The sequence below is a fragment of the Somniosus microcephalus genome, chromosome 4, assembly GCF_052327205.1.
Source record: "Somniosus microcephalus isolate GS21.2 chromosome 4, FLI_Smic_1.0, whole genome shotgun sequence".
In the NCBI taxonomy this organism is placed as follows: Eukaryota; Metazoa; Chordata; class Chondrichthyes; order Squaliformes; family Somniosidae; genus Somniosus; species Somniosus microcephalus.
In genome coordinates, this window is record NC_140990.1 from 311,560,552 (window position 1) to 311,573,487 (window position 12,936).

General features: G+C 54.2%; 1 protein-coding gene across 1 annotated transcript in view; it reads right to left on the reverse strand.

Annotated features, from left to right (window-relative positions):
* Positions 1-11,656, reverse strand: part of LOC147120596 (1-phosphatidylinositol 4,5-bisphosphate phosphodiesterase delta-4-like) — a 48,046-nt gene extending 36,390 nt beyond the window's left edge. The window contains 4 exon segments of the mRNA XM_085986724.1: positions 1,176-1,296; positions 4,553-4,790; positions 6,128-6,286; positions 10,389-11,656. Coding sequence (XP_085842850.1) covers positions 1,176-1,296; positions 4,553-4,790; positions 6,128-6,286; positions 10,389-10,482 — 612 coding nt within the window. The 5' untranslated portion in view covers positions 10,483-11,656.
* Positions 11,657-12,936: the final 1,280 nt, after the last annotated feature.

Here is a 12,936-nt window from a genome sequence, read left to right on the forward strand (position 1 = left end):
TCATGATCTCAAACCACTGGTCAAGGTCAGTGAATGCATCTTCAAAAGCCATCTCCTACCAACTGCACCACTAGCCTCACACACTGCTCAATGCATGACCCCCAATCACTCACCTACCAACAATCCGCACCAATGACGAGGCACATCTCCCATTCCTAGCCTCACCTCACCCCCTTGGGGGAGACGGTGCAGGCCATTCTTGGCAGGGGCATGGCTGAGCCCTTGGCCAGCAGCGGGACAGAAAGGATACAAGATGCAGATATCCTCGTACGTTATCATCCTTCTGGCAGGCACCTCTTGCTTTCCCACCCTCCCATCAGCACAACTCCAGCCTTGTGCTTTCCTCATTTCACACACCCAGGAAATGCAGCCTACCCAGCCAGTGGGACCACAGGCGGATGATTCCATCCCGGACATCCCGGCCACAAAGGGGCTGTCTGGGATGCATCCTTCCGTCTGATTCCTCCTCTTCTGCGTCTTCCTCTTCCCTCTGCAAGCGGACGCTGTAAATGTGAAATGACAGCACAAAAAGCTGCAAATACTCAGTTGGTCAGGCAGCATGTCAACCTGAGACGTGAACTCTGTTTCTCTCTCTACGGATGTTGCGTGACCTGCTGAGTATTCGCAGCATGTTCTCTCTTCTCAAAGGCCTTCATTTACCATCTGAGCCCTTGCAAGCATCCAGCAGCACGCCCTACACACTTAAAAAAACTTTTCACATCTATTGCAGCAAGCCACCACTTCAATAAAAACATTTTTAAAAGTCCAAACCTTTAATTTCAAACTTACCTGAATGAGGTGTGTGTCCCATTAAGAGGTGCAGACATCGCCACTCTCAGCCTGCTTACACACAGGGTTAACCTGGCGTGCTTAGGACGCAGCGCTGGATTCAGCGCTAGGGTCGAAGTTCGCCTTGGTGACGTTAAGTCGGCGTTGCATGCTGATGGACGTTACCACGCCGCCATCATTTTTTGCAGGGCGCTGCCGCTAACGGGCAACGCAAAAGGGGAGAGGAATATGGCGGCAGTCGCAGGACCGGCCACCGGCTGGTGAAAGAGCGGCAGCTGCCATTTTAGTGCCATTTCATGCCGCTATGGAGTGCCGGTGACTACGTGAATTTCTAGCCCTATGATTCTACTGTCCTACAAAGAGTGGAGTAGGGGGCTGGGGCCCACCTTAAAGAGCAGCAGCGAGTGGTCTTCATTCATATGGACGTTCATCATCTTCAGCAAATCCCGCACCTCCTTAAAGTTCATCCGCCCGTCATTATCCTTATCTGCTTTATGGAACCAGTCACTGATCCACATTAGAGAGTGAAGGAAAGGAACCCCAAGAGACGTCTACAGGTTGCACGCTGAGTAAAGCTCCCTCTACACTGTCTCATCAAACACTCCCAGGGCAGGTACAGCACGGGTTAGATACAGAGTAAAGCTCCCTCTACACTGTCCCGTCAAACACTCCCAGGGCAGGTACAGCATGGGTTAGATACAGAGTAAAGCTCCCTCTACACTGTCCCGTCAAACACTCCCAGGGCAGGTACAGCACGGGTTAGTTACAGAGTAAAGCTCCCTCTACACTGTCCCATCAAACACTCCCAGGGCAGGTACGGCACGGGTTAGATACAGAGTAAAGCTCCCTCTACACTGTCCCATCAAACACTCCCAGGGCAGGTACAGCACAGGTTAGACACAGAGTAAAGCTCCCTCTACACTGTCTCATCAAACACTCCCAGGGCAGGTACAGCACGGGTTAGATACAGAGTAAAGCTCCCTCTACACTGTCCCGTCAAACACTCCCAGGGCAGGTACAGCACGGGTTAGTTACAGAGTAAAGCTCCCTCTACACTGTCCCATCAAACACTCCCAGGGCAGGTACGGCACGGGTTAGATACAGAGTAAAGCTCCCTCTACACTGTCCCATCAAACACTCCCAGGGCAGGTACAGCACAGGTTAGACACAGAGTATAGCTCCCTCTACACTGTCCCATCAAACACTCCCAGGGCAGCTACAGCATGGGTTGGATACAGAGTAAATCTCCCTCTACACTGTCTCATCAAACACTCCCAGGGCAGGTACAGCACGGGTTAGATACAGAGCAAAGCTACCTCTACACTGTCCCGTCAAACACTCCCAGGGCAGGTACAGCATGGGTTAGATACAGAGTAAAGCTCCCTCTACACTGTCCCGTCAAACACTCCCAGGGCAGCTACAGCATGGGTTAGATACAGAGTAAAGCTGCCTCTACACTGTCCCATCAAACAATCCCAGGGCAGGTACAGCACGGGTTAGTTACAGAGTAAAGCTCCCTCTACACTCTCCCATCAAACACTCTCAGGGCAGGTACAGCACGGGTTAGATACAGGGTAAAGCTCCCTCTACACTGTCCCATCAAACACTCCCAGGGCAGGTACAGCACGGGTTAGATACAGAGTAAAGCTCCCTCTACACTGTCCCATCAAACACTCCCAGGGCAGGTACAGCACAGGTTAGATACAGCGTAAAGCTCCCTCTACACTGTCCCATCAAACACTCCCAGGGCAGGTACAGCACGGGTTAGATACAGAGTAAATCTCCCTCTACACTGTCCCATCAAACACTCCCAGGGCAGGTACAGCACAGGTTCGATACAGAGTAAAGCTCCCTCTACACTGTCCCATCAAACACTCCCAGGGCAGGTACAGCACAGGTTAGACACAGAGTAAAGCTCCCTCTACACTGTCCCATCAAACACTCCCAGGGCAGCTACAGCATGGGTTGGATACAGAGTAAATCTCCCTCTACACTGTCTCATCAAACACTCCCAGGGCAGGTACAGCACGGGTTAGATACAGAGCAAAGCTACCTCTACACTGTCCCGTCAAACACTCCCAGGGCAGGTACAGCACAGGTTAGATACAGCGTAAAGCTCCCTCTACACTGTCCCATCAAACACTCCCAGGGCAGGTACAGCACAGGTTCGATACAGAGTAAAGCTCCCTCTACACTGTCCCATCAAACACTGACAGGGCAGGTACAGCACAGGTTAGATACAGAGTAAAGCTCCCTCTACACTGTCCCATCAAACACTCCGAGGGCAGGTACAGCACAGGTTAGAAACAGAGTAAAGCTCCCTCTACACTGTCCCATCAAACACTCCCAGGGCAGGTACAGCACGGGTTAGATACAGAGTAGAGCTCCCTCCACACTGTCCCATCAAATACTCCCAGGGCAGGTGCAGCAGGGTTAGATACAGAGTAAAGCTCCCTCTACACTGTCCCATCAAATACTCCCAGGGCAGGTACAGCACAGGTTAGATACAGAGTAAAGCTCCCTCTACACTGTCCCATCAAACACTCCCAGGGCAGGTACAGCACGGGTTAGATACAGAGTAAAGCTCCCTCTACACTGTCCCATCAAACACTCCCAGGGCAGGTACAGCACAGGTTAGATACAGAGTAAAGCTCCCTCTACACTGCCCCACTGTCAGTGTTCTCGCTCGGGCCAGCATCCCCAGCATCGAAGCTTTGACCACGCTCAGTCAGCTCAGATGGATGGGTCACATTGTCCGCTTGCCCGATACGAGACTCCCAAAACAAGTGCTCTACTCAGAGCTCCGGCACGGCAAAAGAGCCCCAGGTGGGCAGAGGAAGCGCTTCAAGGACACCCTCAAAGCCTCCTTGAAAAAGTGCAACATCCCCATCGACACCTGGGAATCTCCTGGCCCAAGACTGCACAAAGTGGAGGAGAAGCATCCGGGAAGGCGCCGAACACCTCGAGTATCTTCGCCGGGAGCAAGCGGAAGCCAAGCACAGGCAGTGCAAGGAGCGCACGTCAACCCAAGCACCCCACCCACCCGCCCCTTCAACCACCATCTGCCCCACCTGTGACAGAGACTGCAGGTCCCACATTGGACTCATCAGTCACCTGCGAACTCATTTTTAATGTGGAAGCAAGTCATCCTCGGTTCCGAGGGACGGCCTAAGGAGAAGAGGAAGACACTGTCCCATCAAACACTCCCAGGGCAGGTACACCGCGGGTTAGATACAGAGTAAAGCTCCCTCTACACTGTCCCATCAAACACTCCCAGGGCAGATACAGCACGGGTTAGATACAGAGCAAAGCTCCCTCTACACTACCCCATCAAACACTCCCAGGGCAGGTACAGCATGGATTAGATACAGAGTAAAGCTCCCTCTACACTGTCCCATCAAACACTCCCAGGGCAGGTACAGCACAGGTTAGATACAGAGTAAAGCTCCCTCTACACTGTCCCATCAAACACTCCCATGGCAGGTACAGCACGGGTTAGAAACAGAGTAAAGCTCCCTCTACACTACCCCATCAAACACTCCCAGGGCAGGTACAGCATGGATTAGATACAGAGTAAAGCTTCCTCTACACTGTCCCATCAAACACTCCCAGGGCAGGTACAGCACGGGTTAGATACAGAGTAAAGCTCCCTCTACACTGTCTCATCAAACACTCCCAGGTGCTGGATGTCTGTATTTGGGACTATCCCAATTCCTGACACTAACAATCCGCCATCTAAAGATCCACGGGGAAATTCATTAACAAAGGATATTGGTCGAGCTTTTCTTTCTGGTCCATGTTTTTGACGTTCTCGATGAGCTTGCGGAGTCCCTGGATCCAGTGTTCTGCCTCCTGGGCTGAATCAGCCACGAGGTCCAGGTTTCCCCGTCTCCCACGGAACACGACAGTGAAACAGCGGTCAGGGGTGAACTCCTCCGCGATACTCTGCAGAACCTCAGACTGGTGTCCCTCGCGGACCGTCTCGATGTCGCTGATGGAGACTGCGAGGGAAAGAGCAAAATGCAGCGCACCTCCATCAGTGAACTTCCAACAACTCGCACTTATACAGCGCCTTTAACGTAGCAAAACGTCCCAAGGCACTTCACAGGAGCGATTATCAAACAAATATTTGACACCGAGCCACGTAAGGAGATATTAGGGCAGGTGACCAAAAGCTTGGTCAAAGAGGTAGGTTTTTAAGGAGGGTCTTAAAGGAGGAAAGCGAGGCGGAGAGGTTTAGGGAGGGAATTCCAGAGCTGAGGGCCCAGGCAGCTGAAGGCACGGCCACCAATGGTGGAGCGATTATAATCGGGGATGTGCAAGAGGCCAGAATTGGAGAAGCGCAGAGATCTCAAAGGGTTCCACGGCAGAAGGAGGTTACAAAGATAGGGAGGGGCGAGGCCATGGAGGGATTTGAACATGAGGTCGAGAATTTTAATATCTAGGTGTTGCCAGACAGGGGAGGAAGGAACTGAGTTTATTCCTGTCACATGACATTCGCCAGACACCATTTAATTATTTGTGACGTTTTTCTCCCTCTACCACTGCCCCCCCCTCCCCTCTCTTCTCCTGAAGGTGCTGACCCCTGCTGGGGTACAGGTCCCACAGGCACTTGCTGGCTGCTGATACCCAACCCCCGTTCATTCCTCACGACGGAGCCTAGACACTGAGTGTGAAGAGTATCACAGCCGGGCACTCGCCCTTCCTCACCAACATCTACACACACAGCGACAATCAGTAGCTTCAATCAAGATGGGATCCTGGCTCATTTTACAATCACTGCTCTGGGGCTGACATTTCTCTCTCTCTCTCCCTCCCTCACTCTCCCCCTCTCCCCCTCTCTCCCTTTCTCTCTCTTTCCTCTCTCTCCTCTCCCCTCCCCTTTCTCTCTCGCTCTCTCTCTCCTTCCCTCTCTCCCCCTCTCTCCTTCTCTCTCTCAGCTCTCTCTTTCCCTCTCTCCCTCACTCTCTCTCCCCTCTCTCTCTCACCCTTCTCTCCCTCTCCATCTCTCTCCTCTTTCTCAATCCCCCTCTCTCCCTCTCTCCCCCCTCTCTCTCCCTCTCCTCTCCCCTCCCCTTTCTCTCTCTCTCTCTCTCTCTCCTTCCCTCTCTCCCCCACTCTCCTTCTCTCTCTCTCAGCTCTCTCTTTCCCTCTCTCTCCCTCTCTCCCCCTCTCTATCCCTCTCTCTCTCCCTCTCCCCCCCTCTCTCCTCTCTCTCCCCTCTCCCCCCTCTCTCTCTCTCCCCCTCCTCCCCCCCCCCTCTCTCTCCCCCTCTCCCCTCTTTCTCTCTCTCCGCTCTTTCGCTCTCTCTCCCCTCGCAGTCCCAGCACCTACTCACAGGTAGGCTTCGGGTTGCCGGTTTTCTTGGACTTGTACCAGATGCTCATGCAGTCGTCCTGCAGTTTGAAATATCGTTGCCTCTTCCAGCTCCTGGACTTGACTTTCCTCATCACCGACCCCGCCAGCATCGACTGGAGGTTCTCATCGACCTGCAGCCCTGCAGCGAGAGAGCAGACAGAGCTCAGAATCAACACCCAGGACCGGAGAGACAAGCCCATCACATCACCGAATGCTCCCACGTAACAAATACACCCAGACCTACTGCCCTCCCTCCACCCCTCCCCTTGACACACTGCCTCCTTGTGGGGTCCATATCTGAAGGAGCTGCTCCCCATGGCAGGACTTCACTGTTAAGCTGAGGGAGCGAGCAGCAACAAGCTGCTCGACCTTGAAGGGCATCGCACTCGCTATCCATGCACATTTGCTTTCCAGCAGGGTCACTGGATAGGCATCGGGAGCAGGAAATCTCTCTAACTCTGGGACATTAGATAGGGATCAGGAGCAGGAACCCTCCCTAACCCATGGCTCACTGGATAGGCATCAGGAGCAGGAAATCTCTCTAGCCCTGGGGCATTGGATAGGGATCAGGAGCAGGAACCCTCCCTAACCCATGGCTCACTGGGTAGGCATCAGGAGCAGGAAATCTCCCTAAACCTGAGGCACTGGATAGGGATCAGGAGTAACACTGCTCCCTAATCCTAGGGCATGGGATAGGGATCAGGAGCAGGAACCCAGAGGTCACTGGATGGTGACTGTGGATTCAGACCCAAACCCATTTCATCAGCTGAGGGAAGGATTGAGATGGTTTTTCCTAGATCCTCCAAGGTAAATCAACCAAAGCTTACTCAGAACATTCCATGGTACCTTATACATTCTTCAGGAGCTCCCTTCCTCTGGAGATTCCCAGAGACTCAGGATTCACCGGTCTCTGAACTTAACTTAAAGCTCTCAGTCCAGATGTTAAATCAGTTCCATGTGTTAGTCTTTCCCTAACTTCTTCACACAAATGGGAGTGGACATCTGGAAGTCTCACCCCCAAAACGCTGTGGATGCTGGAGGTCAATTGGAGCTTTCAAGACTGAGATTGATAGATTTTTGTTGGGTGAGAGTATCGAGGGATATGGAGCCAAGGCGGGTAAATGTAGTAAGGTGCAGATCAGCCATGATCTGATTGAATGGCAGAGCAGGCTCGAGGGCTGAATGGCCTCCTCCTGCTCCTGTGTAACAGGCTCGAGGGGCTGAATGGCCCCCTCCTGTTCCTATGTAACAGGCTTGAGGGGCTGAATGGCCTCCTCCTCTTCCTGTGTAACTGGCTCGAGGGGCTGAATGGCCTCCTCCTGTTCCTCTGTAACAGGCTCGAGGGGCTGAATGGCCTCCTCCTGTTCCTGTGTAATAGGCTCGAGGGGCTGAATGGCCTCCTCCTGTTCCTATGTAACAGGCTCGAGGGGCTGAATGGCCTCCTCCTGTTCCTGTGTAACAGGCTCGAGGGGCTGAATGGCCTCCTCCTGTTCCTTTGTAACAGGCTCGAGGTGCTGAATGGCCTCCTCCTGTTCCTGTGTAACAGGCTTGAGGGGCTGAATGGCCTCCTCCTCATCCTGTGTAACAGGCTCGAGGGGCTAAATGGCCTCCTCCTGTTCCTGTGTAACAGGCTCGAGGGGCTGAATGGTCCTCCTCCTGTTCCTGTGTAACAGGCTCGAGGGTCTGAATGGGCCTCCTCCTCTTCCTGTGTAACAGGCTCGAGGGGCTGAATGGCCTCCTCCTCTTCCTGTGTAACAGGCTCGAGGGGCTGAATGGCCTCCTCCTCTTCCTGTGTAAGAGGATTGAGGGGCTGAATGGCCTCCCCCTGTTCCTGTGTAAAAGACTCGAGGGGCTGAATGGCCTCCTCCTGTTCCTGTGTAACTGGCTCGAGGGTCTGAATGGCCTCCTCCTGTTCCTATGTAACAGGCTTGAGGGGCTGAATGGCCTCCTCCGCTTCCTGTGTAACAGGATCGAGGGGTTGATTGGCCTCCTCCTGTTCCTGTGTAACTGGCTCGAGGGGCTGAATGGCCTGCTCCTATTCCTGTGTAACAGGCTCGAGGAGCTGAATGGCCTCCTCCTGTTCCCGTGTAACTGGCTCGAGGGGCTGAATGGGCTCCTCCTGTTCCTGTGTAACTGGCTCGAGGGGCTGAATGGCCTCCTCCTGTTCCTATGTAACAGGCTTGAGGGGCTGATTGGCCTCCTCCTGTTCCTGTGAAACTGGCTCGAGGGGCTGAATGGCCTCCTCCTGTTCCTATGTAACAGGCTTGAGGGGCTGAATGGCCTCCTCCTGTTCCCGTGTAACTGGCTCGAGGGGCTGAATGGCCTCCCCCTGTTCCTGTGTAACTGGCTCGAGGGGCTGAATGGCCTCCTCCTGTTCCTATGTAACAGGCTTGAGGGGCTGAATGGCCTCCTCCTCTTCCTGTGTAACAGGCTCGAGTGGCTGAATGGCCTCCTCCTGTTCCTGTGTAACAGGCTCGAGGGGCTGAATGGCCTCCTACTGTTCCTGTGTAACAGGCTCGAGGGGCTTACTGGCCTCCTCCTGTTCCTGTGTAACAGGCTCGAGGGGTTGAATGGTCGACTCCTGTTCCTTTGTAACATGCTCGAGGGGTTGATTGGCCTCCTCCTGTTCCTGTGTAACTGGCTCGAGGTGCTGAATGGCCTGCTCCTGTTGCTGTGTAACAGGCTCAAGGGGCTGAATGGCCTCCTCCTGTTCCTGTGTAACTGGCTCGAGGGGCTGAATGGCCCCTCCTGTTCCCGTGTAACTGGTTCGAGGGGCTGATTGGCCTCCTCCTGTTCCCATGTAACTGGCTCGAGGGGCTGAATGGCCCCCTCCTGTTCCTATGTAACAGGCTTGAGGGGCTGAATGGCCTCCTCCTGTTCCTGTGTAACTGGCTCGAGGGGCTGAATGGCCTCCTCCTGTTCCTGTGTAACTGGCTCGAGGGGCTGAATGGCCTCCTCCTGTTCCTGTGTAACAGGCTTGAGGGGTTGAATGGCCTCCTCCTGTTCCTGTGTAACTGGCTCGAGGGGCTGAATGGCCTGCTCCTGTTCCTGTGTAACAGGCTCGAGGGGCTGTATGGCCTCCTCCTGTTCCCGTGTAACTGTCTCGAGGGGCTGAATGGCCTCCTCCTGTTCCTGTGTAACTGGCTCGAGGGGCTGAATGGCCTCCTCCTGTTCCTATGTAACAGGCTCGAGGGGCTGAATGGCCTCCTCCTCTTCCTGTGTAACAGGCTCGAGGGGCTGAATGGCCTCCTCCTCTTCCTGTGTAACAGGCTTGAGGGGCTGAACGGCCTCCTCCTCTTCCTGTGTAACAGGCTCGAGGGGCTTACTGGCCTCCTCCTGTTCCTGTGTAACAGGCTCGAGGGGTTGAATGGCCTCCTCCTGTTCCTGTGTAACAGGCTCAAGGGTTTGATTGGCCTCCTCCTGTTCCTGTGTAACTGGCTCGAGGGGCTGAATGGCCTGCTCCTGTTCCTGTGTAACAGGCTCGAGGGGTTGAATGGCCTCCCCCTGTTCCTGTGTAACAGCCTCGAGGGGCTGAATGGCCTCCTCCTGTTCCTGTGTAACAGGCTCGAGGGTCTGAATGGGCCTCCTCCTCTTCCTGTGTAACAGGCTCGAGGGGCTGAATGGCCTCCTCCTCTTCCTGTGTAACAGGCTCGAGGGGCTGAATGGCCTCCTCCTCTTCCTGTGTAAGAGGCTTGAGGGGCTGAATGGCCTCCCCCTGTTCCTGTGTAAAAGACTTGAGGGGCTGAATGGCCTCCTCCTGTTCCTGTGTAACAGGCTCGAGGGGCTGAATGGCCTCCTGCTGTTCCTGTGTAACAGGCTCGAGGGGCTGAATGGCCTCCTGCTGTTCCTGTGTAACAAGCTCGACGGGCTGAATGGCCTCCTCCTGTTCCTGTGTAACAGGCTCGAGGGGCTGAATGGCCACCCCCTGTTCCTGTGTAACAGGCTCGAGGGGCTGAATGGCCTCCCCCTGTTCCTGTGTAACAGGCTCGAGGGGCTGAATGGCCTCCCCCTGTTCCTATGACTGCCTGAACACATTAAATTGAGCGACTTTCTCGCCCCCGCGAAGCTCCCCTCCAGGCGGGGGCAGGTTCCTGTTCGGGGGAGGTGGGGGGGTCACTGCACTGTTGTCGTCCCCGCGCTCACACCCAGCGAGGCCCTGCTTCGCTCTCTCGCGAGTCTGTCAATCTGCGCACCCCGCCCCTCCCCCCACCACGGTCTCCGCTGGCGGAGCGGGTACTTACGCACATTGGGCCTGGTGGACGCCATCGGCAATGGTCCACACTTCCGGACGCACCGCGATCTGAAACAATAACAGGATTGGAAAAGGTTGCACATGTCCCCAAAATAACAAGACAACAACTTGTATTTAACTTGGAGGTTTAAAGGAGCGTCTTAAAGGAGGAGAGATAGGTGGAGAGGCGGAGAGGTTTAGACAGGGGATTCCAGAGCTTAGGGCCCAGGCAGCTGAAGGCACGGCCGCCAATAGTGGAGTGATTAAATTCGGGGATGTTCAGAAGGTCAGAATAAGCGGAGCGCTGAGATCTAAGGGGATTAAAGGGCTGGATGAGGTTACAGAGATAAGGAGGGGCGAGGCCATGGAGGGATTTGAAAACAAGGATGAAAATTTTAAAATCGAGGCATTGCTTAACCGGGAGCCAATGTAGGTCAGCGAGCACAGGGGGTGATGGGTGAATGGAACTTGGCGCAAGTTAACACAGAAGGAGGCCATTTGGCCCATCGTGCCTGTGCCGGCTCTTTGAAAGAGCTCTACAATTAGTCCCACTCCCCCCTTGCTCTTTCCCCAGAGCCCTGCAAATTTTTCCACTTCAAGTATTTATCCAATTCTCTTTTGAAAGTTACTGTTGAATCTGCTTCCACCGCCCTTTCAGGCAGGGCGTTCCAAATCACAACAACTCGCTGCGGAAAAACAATTCTCCTCATCTCACCTCTGGTTCTTTTGCCAATCACATTAAATCTGTGTCCTCTGGTTACCAACCCTCCTGCCACTGGAAACAGTTTCTCCTTATTTACTCTATCAAATACCTTCATGATTTTGAACGCCTCTATTAAATCTCCCCTTAACCTTCACTGCTCCGAGGAGAACAACCCCAGCTTCTCCAGCCTCTCCACCTAACTGAAGTCCCTCATTCCTGGTACCATTCTAATAAATTTCCTCTACACCCCCTCATAACTTGCATTTCTATAGCGCCTCTTATGACCTCAGGACATCCCAAAGCACTTTACAGCCAATTAAGCACTTTTGTAATGTAGAAAATGAGGCAGCTAAATTGCGCTCAGCAAGCTCCCACAAACAGCAAGATAATGACCAGATAATCTGTTTTAGTGATGTTGGTAGAGGTATAAATATTGGCCAGGACACCGGGGATAATACCCCTGCTCTTCTTTGAAATACTGGCTGTGAGAACCTTTATGTCCACCCGAGGGGGCAGACAGGGCCTCGGTTTAACATCTCATCCAAAAGGCACCACCTTCGACAGTGCAGCGCTCCCTCAGTACTGCCCCTCTGACAGTGCAGCGCTCCCTCAGTACTGCCCCTCCGACAGTGCAGCGCTCCCTCAGTACTGCCCCTCCGACAGTGCAGCACTCCCTCAGTACTGCCTCTCCGACAGTGCAGCACTCCCTCAGTACTGCCCCTCCGACAGTGCAGCGCTCCCTCAGTACTGCCCCTCCGACAGTGCAGCGCTCCCTCAGTACTGCCCCTCCGACAGTGCAGCGCTCCCTCAGTACTGCCCCTCCGACAGTGCAGCGCTCCCTCAGTACTGCCCCTCTGACAGTGCAGCGCTCCCTCAGTACTGCCTCTCTGACAGTGCAGCGCTCCCTCAGTACTGCCCCTCCGACAGTGCAGCGGTCCCTCAGTACTGCCCCTCCGACAGTGCAGCGCTCCCTCAGTACTGCCTCTCCGACAGTGCAGCACTCCCTCAGTACTGCCCCTCCGACAGTGCAGCGCTCCCTCAGTACTGCCCCTCTGACAGTGCAGCGCTCCCTCAGTACTGCCTCTCTGACAGTGCTGCGCTCCCTCAGTACTGCCCCTCCGACAGTGCAGCGCTCCCTCAGTACTGCCCCTCCGACAGTGCAGCGCTCCCTCAGTACTGCCCCTCCGACAGTGCAGCGCTCCCTCAGTACTGCCTCTCTGACAGTGCAGCGCTCCCTCAGTACTGCCCCTCCGACAGTGCAGCGCTCCCTCAGTACTGCATTGGGAGTATCAGCCTGGATTTTGTGCTCAAGTTTCTGGAGTGGGACTATGAACCCACAACCTTCTGACTCAGAGGCGAGAGAGTGCTACCCACTGAGCCACGGACTACAAATCAGGAAATGCTGGATGGCAGAGTGGGAATTCTGGATAGTGGACTGGGAGTTCTGGATGTCGGAGTGAGAATTCTGCATAACGGTGTGGGAATGCTGGATATTGGACAGCGCAGTAGGAATTCTGGATAACTGTGGGAATTATAGATAATGGTGTGGGAATCCTGGATATCAGAGTGGGAATATGGATATTGGAGTGGGAATTCTGGATATCAGAGTGGGAATCCTGGATATCAGAGTGGGTAATCTGGATATCGGAGTGGGAATTCTGGATATCGGACTGGGAATTCTGGATATTGGAGTGGGAATTCTGGATATCGGACTGGGAATTCTGGATATTGGAGTGGGAATTCTGGATATCGGACTGGGAATTCTGGATGTGGCCATTAATGCCTGGCACCATCCCACACTTTAGCAGCTGGTGTGTGCGAGCGAGCAGTTCCACTCCTTGTCCTTGAAGTGCTG